We start from the raw sequence: 18,870 nt of genomic DNA on the forward strand, positions 1-18,870 counted from the left end.
GAAATGTAACGCCCCTTACCATAATCGCGAGCTTCATCTTTCAAAATAAATGTAAAGACAGTAAATAATGTCATTGGAATTCCAGATTGTCATAGCAAAGTCAGAATGACCTCCTCTCCTAGGTTCACGAAACGGTCGTCCATAAAATGCATTGCTGTTCTGTTGTAAATGATCTTAAAGATTCCTAAATGCATCTACTTTCGGAAGGCCAAATAAAGTGCTTTTGCTTTCACCTAGAAACACACAGCGTCTCCCTGACATGGCTGCTTCAACACTAACTGCGGTTACTGAAACCACGCCTTCTTTCTTTGCATGCACATTTGGGCGCATTATGCAAATATTTCCACATAGTGAGGTAGATATGTGGGGGCGTGTTAGAACGAGCCGTTTTAGGGGGGCGTGGCAGAGTCTTAACTTTGATAAAGAATATCTCTTTGGTTTTGAGACTTTAGTCTTTGCAACTTCAGGTTCAGGGATCTTATCAATGCACAATCAGCTTGTCACACTCCAAAGAGAAGGGAAAACTTGAAATCGCATCATATGACCCCTTTAAAAAAAGATTTTTTACACGGCACCCCTGCTCTCGATAGACGGCACCCTGGTTGGGAAACACGGGTTTACACTACTCTCGAAAACAGAGACGTTCGAAAACGCTGCAGACCCCGTTTTAGTTTGAAAACTCCGGGGTTGTGATCAGTGTAAATGGACCAAAACGGAGACTTTGCACATTCGCTCCGCGTATCCTTGACGACCGTGTAAACAATAACATCATGCTCAGTGTTGTACCTGCATGAATGGTCATGTGACATGCGCTTTCGGTTGTGTAGTGTGGACGGAGAACGTTCCTGAAACGCAGTGAAAACACAAGTGTAGATGAGGATCGTTTTCATTTTAAAAACGGCGTTTTAAAACGAAATCGCACTAGTGTAAACGTAGCCTGAGTTTGTTGTGATCGGAGCAACTTTACAGGCTGATATAGTGTGTGATCCTCAGTCGTTTAGTGTATGATGGCCAGTTTTTCCTCTGCGACTATTACAAAGTTGGTAAATGAGTTGTGTAGTGTATTGCAGCCTTTAGTGCATCCTTGCTGAATAAAAGTATTGATTTCTTTTCTTTTTAAATCTTACTGACCCCAAACTTTTGAGCAGTATTGTGTATTTTCTGATAGTAATGTATTACATTTTTATTTTCACAAATATAAAACATACTTTTCAATTAAAAAAAAGCTAACTTGGAGAAACATAATTTGAACATTACATTTTCCAACATTATAATCAGTAGCTTTAAATTTGAAATATACGTTTTCATTCAAAATAATACTCAAATAGGTGTGTGGTCAGCCAGTTTACTACGGTAGGAAACTTGTTTATTGTTTCTGTGGCAACGTGTATTTCGAGAGTTGGTTTTCTTTAAATAAAAACGTCAAATCTTAAAAAGCGGAAAATAAGGTTTCCAAGTGGTTTGTGTTAGGGATTGGGCATCAAAGTGCAGGTAAATGTTCGGGTCACGAGGGGTGGAGGCCTCTCTAGTAGCTCAGCTTCCAAAGGGCTGGCATGCTTGTAATGCGCTGGCTGAGCATCTTTGGGAATGAGTATGTTTCTGGCCTAAATCTCTTGGCTTTATTGCCTTGGATTAGCTAGGTTGGAAAATGACGTCGGCGTCAAGGTTCTTGTTAAAAGAATTTGGACTCTATGCGCACACTGTGATTGTCACTCCAGGTCAATGAGACAAGTGGGAATCTAAACTTGTGAGCAGGTAATGGGGAAGTTTGAGAAGCTTATCGCTCCACTGAGGCCTGAGCAAAGATGTTGGCTTGATCCAGTTGGCCTTTGAAGAAATATGTGGGCCCCTCTGAGTGTGTACATGTTTCTGTGTGCAATCGTTGCTTCATAATTGGCAGACACTGACAGTGTGTAACCAGAAGGGAACGATAGTTGAATAAAGTTTATATTCAATGCAAAAAATTTTTTTGCACCCCAAAATCTCCACTTTAAGACTTAAACACACCTTCACGGACAGACGTTCTCCCCTGATAATATGGCTAGCTCTCTGTATGAGATATCAGTCAGGAATTTGTGTTCTGTGGAGACTTTTCTCAATATACATCCTGAAAACGGCTAAAACGGTCGGCTGCTCAGCAACCCGCATACACTCGCCTGCCAACACAAATATACTTTCTGAAGGATGATGCTTGGAAAGTCGAGAACAAAATGTTCTAAAAGGATTGGAACCTAATGTCACCTAACAGCTAAACTATATGTGTTTGTGTTTCAAGGTCACAGTGGGCTCTGTGTGTTTTTGTAGTAAGCTACTTTCTGTAGTATACTGATCATCTGTAGATCTGCGATCATGTAATCGTTAGCTGATTATGTATACTATTGTCATCATGCAAGTGATGGTTTGGTCATCATTTAAAGGGATAGTTCACCCAAAAATGAGTTTCTTTCTTCTCTTGAACACAAAATAAGATATTTTGAAAAATGTGTGTAACCAAACAGCTGACGGTAGCCATTGACTTCCATGGTATGGGGAAAAAAAATACTATGGAAGTCAGTGAAAGAATATAGTTACAAAAGTTACTGTATAGTTACAAAACTGCCAGTGTTTTTATCATTTTGTCGTTAGCTGGTCATCAGTAGACTTGTCATTATTCCATCATTCACTAATTAGCCATTCTTCAGTAGATTTATCATAATTTAATAGTTGATTTAGATTTGGTAGTTCTATCAGTAGATTTGTGTTCTTTTTAGTAATTATCTAATCAGAAATGTTGTCATCATTCAGTAATTAGCTAATCAGTAGTTTTATTACCTATTAAATTATGACAGAACTGTTGTCATAATGTTGAATGGTGACAATAGGTAGCTAATCATCAGTAGTTTTGTAATCTTTTAGTCGTTAGGTGATCATTAGTAGTTTCAGTCATCATTCAAAAAAGTAAAAGCTAGGACAGGAAGGGATAAATATTATATTAACTAACGTACTTTACGATTAGCTCAGTGAATAATTGAAAAAAACAGACCCGGCTAGAACAAGTGGAGTGATACAAAATTGTGAAAGGGCGTTCCTGTAGCGATACCAGTACAATATCTCACGGTTCTCAACCAATCAGATTTGAGAACCAGAACGAACTGTTGTATAATTGATGATATGTGCTTTCACTATCATTCAGTAGGGTATCTGATCATCAAAACTTTCACATTTTTCAGTGGTTAACTGATCATATGTAGTTAGCTAATCAGTTTTGTCATTGGTTGGTAGTTACTGATCTTTTTTGCAGCAGATTAATCAAAGTTATTGACAGTTGTCTGGTTCAGTTGTCTTGTATATTTCATTATTATTGTGTAAAATGAAGTGTTAATGTGGTTTATATGACTATAAACACTGGTAAATCACTCTTTCTGTAAATATACATTCTTTTTTTTTTTGTCTCTGGCTAGACCTTTATGCTTCCCACTTCAAAGACTCACACAAATATTTTGAGCCAATGAATTGGCCTGTCATGCACAGATATGGAGTGTATTCATATTACTTTTACTCTTATGTACTCAATGCAGGAAACAATAGAAGCAAACTCGGGTATAAAAGCACACTTATGCAAACACGCATACAGACAGACCCTACAGATTACCCACTGACAGATGTTAAAAATTAGGCACATGAGGGTATCTTTTACCGGGGGATATTTGCATAAGGTCTGTGGTGTGTTGTTGTTTTCTTGATTCAGTCCTCCCCTCTACTTCAGTTTGTTCTTTTTCTTTCTTTTTTTGTCATGTTTTACTTGACTTGGATGAAATAAGAGGAGTGTGGAGCTGAAATATTCTCTAATTGAGTATGTGGGGAAAAGATCTGCATGACTAGAGGCTCAAAATCAGGCTTAAAAAATTGATTTCCTCTGTTTAATGCAGGTGTTTGTGTGTAATACAGCAGCTGGTGTGAATGTGTGCTCATGCATGAGATGGAGTTTTTGCGCTTTGTATTTGTGTTAGAGTATAAATGTCTGCAGTACCATGCTGCCTTTTCTCTTCATTAGTCATTTAATCATTTCCACTGGTTTGAGGGGTTCCAGCTTTATCCAGAGATGCTGTATTCCAGTCTCACAACAACAAACAGGGGAACACGCAGTAGGGGAGATGGTGAAACAATGACCTCACTGTGTGTGCGTCCCAGCATCGGACATGTGGGAAGGAATGGAGAGGGAGGGATCGCGGAAAAGAAGAGTCTGGAAAATCAACAGGAGAAATGGAAATGGGGGGCTGAGGTTGGCAGGGGTTGGAGGAGATGAAGCAGGGTAGAGATGAAGAGGGATGTTTCAACAATCCATGTCTGCAGTTGCATAACGTCTGGAGCTTAAAATACAATGTTTCTTCTTGTCTCATGGCTTCTCTTCTCATCTCCTCTCGTTCTCTTTTCTTCACTTCTTGTTTCGTTCTGGTCATGTCTTATTTAGTATTTTGTCTCCTCTCAGTCTTGTCTCGTGCTCTCCTCTTGTCTGTTGTCTTCAAGTTTTGTCTCATCTTTTCTCATCTCAGTTCTTCTCACCCTCTTGTCTTTTCTTCTTATCTCCTCTTAGTCCATTCTCCTCGTGTCTCTTTCATTCTTGTCTTGTTCTCTTTTTGTCTACTCTCTTCTCGTCTTGTCTCAACCTTCATTACCTCTTCTCTTCATTATCGTACTTGTCTCTTCTCATGTCAGTTCTTCTCAAGCTTCTTTTGTTCTCTTCTTGTCTCTTTTATTGTTGTCTTGCTGCTTTTCTTCCAGTTTCCCATCTTATGTCCTCTCGTTCTCTTCTCTTCTCTTTGCTTCTGCACATGTTCTGCTTGTCTCATGTTGTCTCTTGTCATCTCAGATTCTCTCCTTCTCTTCTAATCTTTTTGTTTTGTTGTTTAATCTGTTGCTTCTTGACTCACCTTGTCTTTTCTCATCTCGCAGTTCATGGCCTTGTCTCGCCTTTTCTCTTCTATTCTCATCTCCACTCATTTGCTTTGCATTCCGTCTCTTGTTCTCTTCTTGTCTCACCTAGTCTTATCAACTTGTCCCTTCTCATTTTGTCTTTTCTCTTACAGCATCATCTCCTCTAATTGCATTTCTTCCTTGTCTTGTCTTTTCGCTTCTCTCACTGTCTTTGTGTCCCTTTTCCATGCTTGTGATCTTGTCTCATTCTCTTCTCTTCAGTTCTCATCACTCATTCTCTTCTTGTCTAGTCTCTTCTCATCTCAATTCCTCTCACTCTCTTTTCTTTTCTTTTCTTTTCTTTTCTTTTGTCTCTTCTATTCTGGGTTGTCACTTTTGTTCCAGTTTCCAGTCTCATCCCCTCTTGTTCTCTTCTCTTTGCTTCTTGTCTCATCTCTGCACATTCTCCTCATGCTGTCTCTTTTCATGTCAGTTCCTCTCATTCTCCACTCATCTCTACTTGTCTCCTCTGTCTTTTTTGTTTTATCCCACCTCTTCTCTTCTCATCTCACCCTTTATGGTCTTCTCTTCTCTTCCACTCTCATCAAATTCTCAGTTTTTCCTTCTATCCACTAATTTTCTTCTTGTCTCACTTAGTCTCTTCATCTTGTCCCTCCTTATTTTGTCTCTTGTCTTGCAGTCTTGTCTCTTGTAATTGCATTTGCTCCTTGTCACTTATTCTTTAATTGTCTTCTTTTTCCTTTTTCCATGCTTGTCACCTGCTCTCATTCTCTTTTCCTCAGTTCTTACTAATTTTCTTCTTGTCTCACTTAGTCTCTTCATCTTGTCCCTCCTTATTTTGTCTCTTGTCTTGCAGTCTTGTCTCTTGTAATTGCCTTGTCACTTATTCTTTAATTGTCTTCTTTTTCCTTTTTCCATGCTTGTCACCTGCTCTCATTCTCTTTTCCTCAGTTCTCATCTCTTGTTGTCTTCTTGTCTTGTCTCATCTTGTTTCCTCTCTCTCTTATCTTTTTTTTGCACCCTCAATTCTCATCTAGTCTTTTTTTTCCCAGTCTCGTCTCCTTTCATTATCTTATCATTGCTTCTGGCCTTTTGTGCACATTCTTATTTTGTCTCATGTTGTCTGTTTTCATGTCAGTTTCTCACATTTTCGTCTCGATCTCACCTTGTCTCTTTTCGTCTCACTTCGTCTCGCCCTTCTTGGGCTTGTTTCTTATTTTCCAGTCTCATCTCTTTTCATCTTCTCTCTTCTCTTCCAGTCTCATCTCTCTCTACTTCTCGTCTTGTGTCTTGTACCTTGTCTTTTCTCTTTCTGTTTACTACACAAAGTCAAAACTAGTTATGATCAGGCGTGTGTCTGTTAAATGCGTATGACCCTACTGGTGCAGTGTCTCTGCACTTGTGACTAATGGGTTTTTCCCATTTTTCTTCAGCCCAAACATGTTTAAGTTTAACTGTAGTGTAGTCTGCTGAATAACAATATATTGACTATGGCAGTATCGATCAGTTATCAATGTCTGTCTTATGGTTTTGTCTAATGTTAGGTGAGTTTCTGGGTGGTGAGGGAGATTCTTCATGCTCAGACTCTGAAGATCAGAGCAGAAGTGTTGAGTCTCTATATCAGAACAGCAAAGGTAAAAACACTCCATACAGCACATTTGTACTACCTAAGTGATTATACTAGTTGCTAACCTTCTTTCTGTCTTCCTGCAGAAACTGTGTGACATGAACAATCTCCATGCAGTGATGGCAGTAGTATCTGCTTTACAGAGCGCCCCCATCTTCAGGCTCGCCAAGACCTGGGCTGTGAGTTATTTAATACACTCCTTATTAACATTTTGCATATTAGTTTTTCAATTACTTGCTAAAACATACTTGGTAATTATTAGTGATTTTTTTGGTTGCACATTTTAAGCACATTTTTCATTGTTTTTCTTATAAAATGGCTTTGTCTTACACCAGCAGAGTCTAGCGTCAAGACATTTTATTTCATTTTTAATATTTTCTTTTCTTTTTTTCTTTTTTCTTTTAATTTTTTCAAAGTATCTTGTGGGTTTTTGGGTCAGTTGAGTGCTTGGTTCATTCATTATCATGTTGTCCAACCCAGCTGTTGCATATGTCCAAATTTCTTTAGACTTGGTTTTCATGCATGTTTATAGGTTGTGAAATTATCCAGGCCTCCGACACACTCTCAGTTAGTTACTGATGCGGGCTGGAAGCTGCAAACAAATGAATCACTATGAAACCTTGAGCTGTTTCTTTCCAATATTTTGATTGATGAACAACAAGGAACTCTGTTTAGTTTTTTTCCCCTTTCAGTCTTTACTGGAATTAAATCATGCATTTCAGTTCCCAAACATGATACCCTCCATTTGAACACACTCAATAGTGGTAGAGATTTTTGTACCCCTATAATTTATTAAACTAGCATAAAATGATGGTGCTTGATTGAATATTTACTTTCTTTCTAATGAAGGAAAACGTGTTGTTAACGACATCCTTATAAACGAACCACCTCAGTTTCTTGAAAGATCAATAGACTGCACTAAACCTAAATACCAGGGTTTCCCAAACGCTTGTGTTTTTCTACTCTAAAATAGGGCAGCTATCATAAAACAGACACCTGTTCCCCAGGTTTTTATAACTTCAAAACGTGTTTGCTCACAAATCAGTCTGTAGGCAAGTGTGCTGCACTTGGATTGGTGACATTCATTAGCATTAGCAACTTCAGGTTTCCTTTGTAAAATCCTGTAAGACTTTTAAATGTAAACACTTGAAAATGTTACATTTTGATGTGTAGAAATCTGCAGGCTAGCATATTTTCATAACTGGGAGAGAATTGTACATTTTATCCTTATAAACGAACCACCTCAGTTTCTTGAAAGATCAATAGACTGCACTAAACCTAAAGCTAATACCAGGGTTTCCCAAACGCTTGTGTTTTTCTACTCTAAAATAGGGCAGCTATCATAAAACAGACACCTGTTCCCCAGGTTTTTATAACTTCAAAACGTGTTTGCTCACAAATCAGTCTGTAGGCAAGTGTGCTGCACTTGGATTGGTGACATTCATTAGCATTAGCAACTTCAGGTTTCCTTTGTAAAATCCTGTAAGACTTTTAAATGTAAACACTTGAAAATGTTACATTTTGATGTGTAGAAATCTGCAGGCTAGCATATTTTCATAACTGGGAGAGAATTGTACATTTGGTGAATATTGTGTTGTCTATTACGAAAGTCTCAAAGATACTGCCTTTTATTCTTGCTACTGTAAAATCAACTTAAATGAGAAGTGTCACTTTTTCAGTGTTTAAAAAGTACTCTTTCTATTTAAGTTTTAGTTTTGCTCTCTTGGGCCAGTACAAAACCACCTGGAACACTCAAGCGACTTCATTGAATGCACTAAAACAGCTCAGAACACCTTAAACCTGGCAACCACCCAGAACACCCTAGCAACACATATGCAATTCTGAACGTTTTAGGAGCCACAAGACAATGCTTTGGCAGCCACCAACAACATCCTCGCACTTTGGTGATGACTTTTGCATGTGCAAACAGTATTTATTTGTATTTTGAGAGGAACTATGGTTGCCATGGTACACTTTTCTAAGGATCATGCTATCCAGCAGCTTGGTACAGTGGACTGCAATATAACAAAGAGTGAAAAATTTAAGGGGGTCTGAATACTTTCCGTACCCACTGTATATCTGTGTTTTCTTTGGAAACATTGCCTTGTCTTGTCTTCAGTCACAGCCAACATCCTCCTCCTCAATTGTGTCTCTAGTGTAAAATTTTCAGTCTTTTATATAACTGGAATATTCCTCTCCCCCGCTTTTTTCTGTCAGATCTGTGTTTTCCATGGCTTCTCAGACTAGCTTTCCTCAGACACGGCCAAACACAATCCTATATAGTGGGCTCTGAACGTTTTTTTTTATTTGCCGTTTTTGTAATTTAATAAAACATTTTACACGATAAATCGTATTATTCAGCATGATTTTCTTCAGTGGAAGGAAATTTGACCTTTTGTTCAAAAATGAATTTACATGATCAGTAGCCCAAAGATAATCCAAATATTTTGGGGGTGAAAAAAGGTTTAATAGGTAATACTTTATTTTGATAGTCCAACTCTAGGCCTAACCTAATAGTCTACTAATACTCTAATGAGAATTAGTTAACATGTAGTTGCAAAGTTACTTATAGTTAGTAGAATGTCATAGTTAGTAGAAACCAAAGTGTAACCAAAATGTTGACTAATATAGCTGATTTTATGTTGCTAGTTCTCATAATCTTTTTTCATTTAAAGGGATAGTTTACCCAAAAATGAAAATTCTGTATGACTTTCTTATTTCTGTTGAACATAAAATAAGATATTTTGATGAATGTGGATAACTCAACAATTGACAGTAGCCATTGACGTCCATAGTATTTTCTTCCGTACTGTGGAAGTCAATGGCTACCATTAACTGGTTGGTTACCCTAATTCTTCAAAATATCTTCTTTTGTGTTTAACATAAGAATGAAACTCATACAGGTTTGGAACAAGTGAAAGATGAGTAAAAAATAACAGAATTCTTGGTTGAACTGTCCCTTTAACTTCACTTCACAAATTCTATGTCAGTGCTTCAAATGCTGCAAAAAAACTAGTTTGGAAACACTTGTATTTTTTTTACACAAACTTTTTATAAACTTTTTATTTGTTGATAACAGAACAGCACAAAAGTGGCTGGAAACTTGATTACTGTTCCAAATTACCAACCTGGAAATAGTGCAGAATCTGAAATGTTTAATTCTGTGTCATAATGGTTCTTTGTTATAAATGTACAGGTTTAAATTAGATTTTGCAACCCAAATTTTCAGTGTGGTGACTTTTAGACCCTACTGTTACATCCTTGTGGGTTCTGCCAATTTACACTTAATGTATAAAATAAACCAATTCTAGTTGATGATTACTGAATGACATTTAGTCCATTTACAAACTTCCTGCTAAGAAGTTTTTGCTATTCTTCTGGGGACATTTGCAAAAATTTCATCTCCACACAGACCTGCAGACAGATTTTTTTAGGAGAACGTGTGTGTGCGTGCGTGAGAGGCGACATCAAGTGGCTCTTAATTTGGTTAGGTTTGTTTGAATTTACTGTGTGGTACTTTGGATTTAATTTCAGCGCTATCAGCTTTTCCTTTGTTTGCAGAGCTCTTATTTAATCTTACCTCTGTTTGCTGCCTTTGTTTCACCCACTTTTGTTTTTGCTGAGAACATTACTAAACACTAAACATTAGTTTTCAATTTTTTTTCTTCTCGTTTTGGTCAGGTGGAGATATTTTACGCCATCCCAAATGCAATTATGTTTACGATTGCTCTGCCAAATGGTTGATAAATGGAAAACAAACAAAAATCACATTAACTGTGAATGATTACTGGAGTATGAAAGAGATGCTGAGCACAGACACTAAAAATCAGCGCTCTTGAGATCTGTTGTTAGAGCCTGGATTGTTTACAGCTGAGTCCATTTAGATGATTTAGGGCCTGATTTATTAAATGTTTGTCTGTCTAGAAACACATGCCGACTTGATAAAACATACAAAAAAATGTTGATCTATGTCTGAATGTTGTCTACTGAGGGTTGCTGCACTTGTCACAGATGCTGATGATAAAGCCAAATTTGTATTGAACCCAGATTATTCCTTTAAAATACACACTGTTCAAACCTAAAAAGGCAGATATAATCAGAAATCATTGTTTTTGTTACAAATGTGTAACTTTTTCTCCTTTCCCACAGCTTTTGAGTCGAAAGGACAAGGCCACGTTTGAGAGGCTGGAGTATCTGATGTCTAAAGAAGACAACTATAAACGCTTGAGAGATTTCATCAGCAGCCAGAGCATGACATCCTGCATCCCGTATCTGGGTATTTTTTCTTTGCACACACAAAACATAACCTTTTAGGGAGGCCTTTTTCCAATCTGCTATACATCCTCACACCACCACATGTCTTGCAGACATTTTAATCAATTTGGATTTTTAATTAATTTTTTTCTGGTTTAGATGTCCTCAAAGTTCTAGGGATGCCTTGTGGATGATTTGTACTAAACAGCAGACTTTCGAGCTTGTTTCATTGTTTGTGTTTATTATTTCTGTGTAAATTAGAGCTGTAAAAAATTAGCACGTTGACACATGCAATTAATTACGAGTTTACATTTTCTCAACACCGTTATTTGTTGACATTGTGTAATGTGATTGACTAGCAGAGAAATCACTGGCTGCTCTCCTAAGGCTGTTACAAGGGCAGTTGCGATTTGTCATGAAACCTGTTTCAATCATATCTGACAGCTGTTAGCACCATTTTATATTGCGCATTTCAAGAGAAAAGCGTAAGTGAGACAAGTAAACAGCGCAGTTGCATTAACTTTCTTTATACGCACATAAATCCCACTATGCATTTGATCCCAATATTTATGTATTTGCAAATAATAATAGTGAATAAATAATGGTTTATATACAATATATTGTAAACAATTAAAATGCTGCCAGAACAATATAATATAATATAATACAAGTTACCATGTTTTTGAAAGAATTCTCTTATGTTCATCAAAGCTGCATTTATTTGATCAAAAATACAGTAAAAACAGTGGTAAAACAACAAAACAAAGCAAATTTGACATTTCTCAAAAATACTTTCTTATGAAGTCTGGAAAAGAAAGAATGTAATACAGGTTTGAAACAATGAGGGCGAGTAAATGATTACAGAATATTCATGTTTGGTTGAATTATCCATTTAACCGAATGCAATCTTGTTTATAGCTGAACTCTATACAAACAGAACCAAATGTATTACTCCAAACAGGACCAACCGTTTGGTGCTTTATGTATGTCATGTTTACACGCGTTTGCCCTGGTGTGTTTGGTATGGGGCTGGAAGACTCCCTGACTCTTTGGAAAGCAGAGAGGAAAGTACTGCTCTCTTGTACAACATGAGGTCTGAACTGCATTAAAGAACTGCCAGTCACTCACCTTGTAAAAAAAAAAAAAAAAAAAAAAAAAGGGGAAAAAAATATAACTGCATTAAAAAAAAAGGGGTAAAATATATATGGAGGAAGTTGAGCCAGAGAACTGGAGGATCTCTTGTGTTCTCAGATTTGACCGTAATGCTGAAACAGTTTATTTTGTCCTGCTGGATGTTCTTTTCAAACCCTCCCTTTGTCTGTCCATCTGTCTTGCTTTTTATGGATTAAGTGTATTTTCCATAGATGATTGCAGAGCCTGACAGCAGTATAATTTAGGGGAGAGCGGTATGACCAAAATATTGTATTATAGTTATTTTATGGTACGGTAGCCGTATATATATTGCAGTGTAGCTATTATTAACAACCCAGCAGTGTTGTATGTGTTCTATTTCATAATCATTAAATAGTAATCCCCCCTTTTCAATAATCTAGTTTCTTCTTAAAGGGGTCATATGACGTTGCTAAAAAGAACATTATGTTGTGTATTTAATGTAATGCAATGTGTTTATGCGGTTTAAGGTTCAAAAAACACATTATTTTCCACAAAATTCTACATTATTGTTGCTCCTCTATGCCCCGCCTTTCTGAAATGTGTCGATTTTTACAAAGCTCATCGTTCTGAAAAATGAGGTGTACGCTGATTGGCCAGCTATCCAGTGTGTTGTGATTGGCTGAATACCTCAAGCGTGTGACGGAAATGTTACGCCCCTCACCATAATGTGATGCCATGTCCTGGAGCGATGAGACAAACCCGTTACAAACGAGGCATTTGTTGCATCCAGTGGGGACATAATTACTGATTATAATGACTTATACTGTCTTTTTACGCGTTGCGTTGTGTATCGCGCCGCATAAACATAAAGCCATGTCTGCATTTGAGATCGGAGAAACGACAAACAACAAGCGCTACTCTACACTGCTTAAAACTCGTGTTTGAATCGTCAGTGGCAAATATAAAAAATGTACTTACAGGCTGTGAGTCAGAAGCGCTAGACCAGGGGTGGCGAACTCCGGTCCTGGAGAGCCGCAGCCCTGCAGAGGTTTGGTTCAACCTTCACAACGAAACACACACAGCATCTCCACGACATGGCGGCGGCAACAACAATACTACAGCGAGAATAAAAGTTACGCCTTCTTTTTTGCGTGAACATTTGGGCGGCGTTATGCAAATCTTCCCACACAGTGATGTAGACGTGGGGGGGTGTTTAAACGAGGCGTTTTAGGAGGGCGTGGACAAGTCTTAACTTTTATAAAGAATATCTCTTTGGGTTTGAGACTTTAGTCTTTGCAACTTTAGGGATCTTATCTATGCACGAACAGCTTGTAACACCAAAGAGAAAGGAAAATTTGAAATTGCATCATATGACCCCTTTAAATCCTACATAAGGTTTTGAGGATGTTGGAGCCTATCCTTATTTTGTTTTGCTTAGTTTTGCTTTTTTTTTTGCATTGTTTTGATTTGCTTTGCTTTGTTTAGTTTTGCTTCGCTTTGTTTTGTTTTGCTTCGCTTCACTTTGTTTAGCTTTGCTTTTTTTTGTTTTGCTTTGCTTTGCTTTGCGTTGCTTTGCTTCACTTTCTTTTGCTTTGCTTTATTTAGTTTTGATTTGCTTCACTTTGCTTTTAGTTTTGCTTGGCTTTGTTATGCTTTGTTTTGGTTTACTTTGTCTTGTTGTGTTTTATCTTGACTTGGTTATGTTTGGTTTTTTATTTATTTTGTTTTTATTGTTTTATATTGTGTTGGGTTTTGTTTTATTATGTCTTAGTTTCCTTTTGTTTTGGTTTTAAATTTTTTTTCTCTTTGTTTTCTTTGGTTTTGTTTTCTTTTGTTTGTGATGTTGTACAGAAAAGTATGTCAGGCTGTAGTAGTCTGCTGGATCTTTCACAACCTAGCACTCAGGCTGGCTTGCAAGATGTGCCATTGTCCCATGCAAATTATGTGCCTGATCTTCATAATTCTTTTAGTGAGTCTGGTGCTAAAACTACACAGACTATGCATATAAATGACCCTAACTCGTTGTTGGTGAATTCTCTCTTTGGTCTTTTCACTTCTGCTTTTGCAATCAGAGACTGTGATTTGTGGTGTGTTATGAAAGCGTTCAGGTGGGGGGTGGGCTCTGAGCACATCCAGACGGCTTCATCACAGTCTGAATGTGAGAAAAACTGTCTGGAAGTCTATTGAGAGGAAGATGAGATAAAGGATTGGGTCAGCGTACAAATGGTTTGTCTGTTTTGTAATAACAGGATTTCCCTACTGAAAACACTAACACTAAAGCTTCCAGCTGGATGCACATAGGTGTGTGTGTGTGTATACGTGTGTACTAGGGCTGGGCGATATGACGATATTATCGTATATCGATGATGTCTCATAAGTATCGCGATGTCGATGTCAGCAGTCAGGTAACAGACGATTATTATCGGGAAAAAAAAGACACATGATGAACCTAATAAGTTGCAATAAATATTTTACATAGCACCATAGTCACCATACAGGTCTTTTTGCATGCAAGAATTAAATAATTTAGTAGGAGGATTGGAAATCGAAAAGCTATTCTAATTTCGGAAATCAGATCAGATGCATAAGGTCAGGAATCAAATTACTTGTTATAAAATTACATTTCGATTCTTCTTCTCGATTTCTGTATGCACATTTATTGTGATTTCAAAAGATTAAACTGCAAGAAGACGAAATAGAACTCACTTCTGCACTCGCGTGCTGTTTTCCACGCTGAGCACACACACACACACGCAAAGCGCACGCACAAAAGCCACCTCTTATAAAGCCTACACAAACACTGGACTGAGCTCTCTTTCTCGCATTCTTACACATTAGAATGGACAAATACACAGAATTATATCAAAATATCCCATAAATACAATCGGTTATGTCTTAAGTGAACACAAAGTGTTGAGAAAGAAAACAAGAGTGTATGGATCTGTGCATTGACAGCAGCCACTGCCGCCAGTCATTATAATGTTAATCAAAGAACAAAATAAACGAAAATCCCTCACTGATCTTGACTGAATCACTTTTGTAACCTCAGTTTATATTTTATTTGCCTGTTGTTCGGCGCTGACTACTGTGATGGCAACGTGCATCTGTGTATGCGATTATTTTGGAGATGCATTCCAATATAATTTATCCTTATTTAGGGTATATGCCTTTTCTATTTTGATCTGCAGTTTAATAAAAGTTAAACAGAAAAAAGACAAAAAGTAGCACTGCATGCGTTTCTGAATATTTATTTAAACAGACTGTATAACGATGAAAAATCACAAGCATGACCGGTATAATTAAAAGACAAATTCCTTCAACGCACATTTCCGTGTAATATTTTTACAGATTTTTTAAATCGTGTATACAATATAATTATGTTTAATTAAGCTGAGATATAGCATTATACTTTCTTCATCTGTTTGCAACAAAACTTTATAGTTTTGTTGCAAATGAATTAAGACTTTTTTAGGCTTTGAAGCTCGCCCTCGCACGCGTTCGGAGTTTTGGCAGTCCAACACTGAATATTATATTGTGGGCGTTGTATTTTGATTAATAAAATAAAAATGATAAAAATTACAATACAAAAATGAAATTTAAATTACACTGCTTCTAAATAAATAAAGCAGTTATTTTTATTTAGTTAAAAACGGGCCAAAAGAGACCTCTGTAGTATAGGCTACCAGAAAGGGGGGAAAAAAACCTTAACGTTTTTGCTCAAAATTCGTTTTTAATCCCAGCATGATTTTAGTCATAGGCCAACATGATAAATATCAAATACGTTATAGCTTGACTACAGGTTTAAAAAAAACACGACAATTGTTATAATTAAGGAAATTAAACTTACCATCATCAAATATGACTACACAGGCGATAATGCCAAAAAGAAAGAGAAACATTGGAAAATAGGCAATTTTATTCAAGACATTACTATATGACATCAACATGAATTTATCATTCTTACAATCACTACCAGAATGTCCAACTTCACCATGAAGAACTTACAATTGAGTTCTATTATTTTTCCTCAACAGTTCTCCTCACAAAACGAAATTCATTTCAAACACAAATTTGATAAGAACAGAGGGGAAATTATTAGCAACACCAAAATAACAGCAAAGCTCATGTTTTCTGTTAGTTTAAGCACAAACTAAGAAAAGTAAAACCAAACTTTGTGGCAATAATTAAGACCAAACTGAACCTGGTGTGTGTATATGGTGCATGTTGGCAGTGTCGTCTCGGCGGGGGCGGGGCGTTGTGGAGGTGAGGCTTAGGTAGACGATATTATCGGATATCGCGATATTTTTCAAGGTGATTATCGATAAAATATTCTTGACATATCGCCCAGCCCTAATTTGTACATCAAAAAACATCATAATTTAGAAGTAATAGGCTATTTTCTGTCCTGTTTTGACCCTCCTCATCAGAACGCTCTGTTTGAATAGGCGTGGCGGATTGTAGACTCTGAAGTAAACGCCGACTGCTATGATTGGCTAACAGTTTTGTATGTTTGATAGCCTGCATCCTTCACAGATGGACGCTGCTGTGATTTAGGTAAAAAAAAAAAACGCATAAATACTCAGTATATATCAAACAATCTGTGAAACAGTTTCTAACACTTGTGCGGTTCAACATTACTGTCGAATCCAATATAGTCGCACAGCATCGTCTTTTGGTTTCAATCTCTCTGAAAATCCTGCATCGAATTGTGCCTTGTTTGTAAACAAATACATGGTAAAATATAATGAACAAAGGACCAAGTTCTTACTGACACTGTCTGGATCTTCATTAAAAAATTTAATTTAATTAAAAAAATAAAGTTCATCCACACGTTCCTAATGTTTGGATCAAAAGGAAGGCAATGCAAAGACTGTGTTTTTCCACAACTTGGCACTGCACAGCGTCGTCTTGTCTTTGGAGCAGCTTTATCATTTGATTTCTGCATAGACATGCGTTTGCCTCTCTCGTTATTTACACTATGTGCACGAATCGGTGGACGGGGCTAAACAGGCAGTGATGTAGAAGCAGGTGTTGATCATCTTCTGCAGAGGCGGGGTTTAGCCACACTATTATGTCATAAAGTGGCACATTCCACAACCTGTCGTTTTGACAGATTGGCTTCAATATAAGAAAGTTTTGAGTTCTGAAACTCACTGGATGTTTTTATAGTACAACTACCTCTTATATGTCAAAAGATCGAGATAATTTTGATTTCTCAGTTCATGACCACTTTAACATCTATTGTTTTCAATATAATTTGTTAGCTTTTTAGTCATGTTATGCTACAAGTATGGTATGTTTTTTTTTTAAATTATTACTATTTATTTATTCGTTTTTGACACTATTTTAAGTACTTTTTAGGTTTCATTTATTTATTTTCAGTTGCACTTTTAGTTCAGTTCTCAATTTCGTTAAGTTTAAGTTTTTCATCTAATGTTTTTATTTTATTTATCTTTATTTTAATTAACAAAACTTTTTTTAATGATATTACCACTGAATAGGATCAAGCCAAATCATGACCAGACGTTATATTACATAGTTCATTGAATCTTTTAGTAAAGAATCGTTGTCTGCACAATGACTTTTCAGAAGCTAACAGTGTGTGACGTGCCAAAACTTAAATTTACCACTTTCACGCCTGATGATTTTAGTGGTCTTTAGTCTCTATCCAACAAAAGCTTTTATAAGACAAAAAAAAAACTGCACTTGTTGTCCAAGTGTTAGTATTTACTCTGATGTGCCACACGAGCGAAAGTGTGAAGCCTGTGATCTGTGTCCCATGGGGAGATGCACACTCGGAAACAGACGGAAGCTCTTTAAAACATCTTAGCGCGCAGGCCGCTCACAAAACTTCATCTGCCAGTGTCTTTCTCTCCTCTCTGAGTGCGTGTGTCTGTGTTTTCCTGATAGAATTAGATGCTTGGCTGTGAGTGATCAAGGACATTTTGAAAGATAGTCCCGCTGGGGAAGCCGGGAACAGGGAGGCATAACTTTTATGAAATACACTTTTGTGGAGCTGTAACCTAAGTATTTTATATGGAAGGAATGTCTTGCTCTTTTGTCTCCATCTCTCTCTCCCTCCCTCTGGATCCCTCTCTTTCTTTCTCTCTCGTTTCGGTCTATCTCGCCTCTATCATTCGTGACTGGATGGCAGAAATGTGTTTTTCATTGTCTCTATGTGCTGTAGTCCTCCCATTTTCACATGTCTGGATACTTTTTACATGAAATCTCTGTTTCTTACAGTTTTAAACACTCTCACACACACACTCTTTTGCTCATATTACAGAAAAATGTAATTGAAAAACCTGCCGTGACTCCATATATATTATGCAGAGAAAGTTTCACTCAGACTTTTGGACGCTGTTTTATTCAGAGTGAATTCTGAGATCATTTACACAAAAATGTTGTTAAATTACATTCAGGTATAAGTGTGTCCACCAGAGACTACAGAGACGAGGATGTTTGTGTCTGTATTTGTGTATATTTATGAGAGAAGTCTAGCATAAATTGTACAGTTCTATGAAGTTCAAAGGTTTTTTTGCTTGTTTGTTTTTCTGGCTTTGCATGCGTGTTTGTGAGCCAGTCAGTGGTGTAACCAAATATTGAAGATTGGGCAACCAAATGAAAAATCAAAACTGACACCTTTTATGTTCATTATTATCATTCATGGTTTTACTGTTACCAATTCATTGTTGCACATAATTCAAATGTATAATAATATATGTAGTATAATCTGTTCATCTTGCTCTTTACTTCTGACATCACATCACAAATAGGATGCATAGTTGCTATTCGAATTAGATTTTTAGGAAGTAGAATTAAACTGAATTATAATTCAAAGAAATTCATATATTATAACTACAACCGTCGCAAAGGTTCATCAAGACTTTGTAAAGCCATGTCTAAAAGTTATAAAAAATCTCTAGGCCTTCAGTGTGTTTTATAGCCTTACAGACAAATAT

The 18,870-nt window shown here is 36.9% G+C and overlaps 1 protein-coding gene across 1 annotated transcript in view; it reads left to right on the forward strand.

The window, feature by feature from the left end:
• Nucleotides 1–18,870, forward strand: part of ralgps2 (Ral GEF with PH domain and SH3 binding motif 2) — an 85,300-nt gene that overhangs the window by 11,922 nt on the left and 54,508 nt on the right. Inside the window, exons 4-6 of the mRNA XM_016289046.1 lie at nt 6,459–6,548; nt 6,628–6,720; nt 10,691–10,817. Of these exons, the coding sequence (XP_016144532.1) occupies nt 6,459–6,548; nt 6,628–6,720; nt 10,691–10,817 (310 nt within the window). The remainder of the gene's footprint in view (nt 1–6,458; nt 6,549–6,627; nt 6,721–10,690; nt 10,818–18,870) is intronic.

This window comes from Sinocyclocheilus grahami, unplaced genomic scaffold (genome assembly GCF_001515645.1).
Source record: "Sinocyclocheilus grahami isolate Dianchi unplaced genomic scaffold, SAMN03320097.WGS_v1.1 scaffold239.1, whole genome shotgun sequence".
NCBI classification, from domain to species: Eukaryota; Metazoa; Chordata; class Actinopteri; order Cypriniformes; family Cyprinidae; genus Sinocyclocheilus; species Sinocyclocheilus grahami.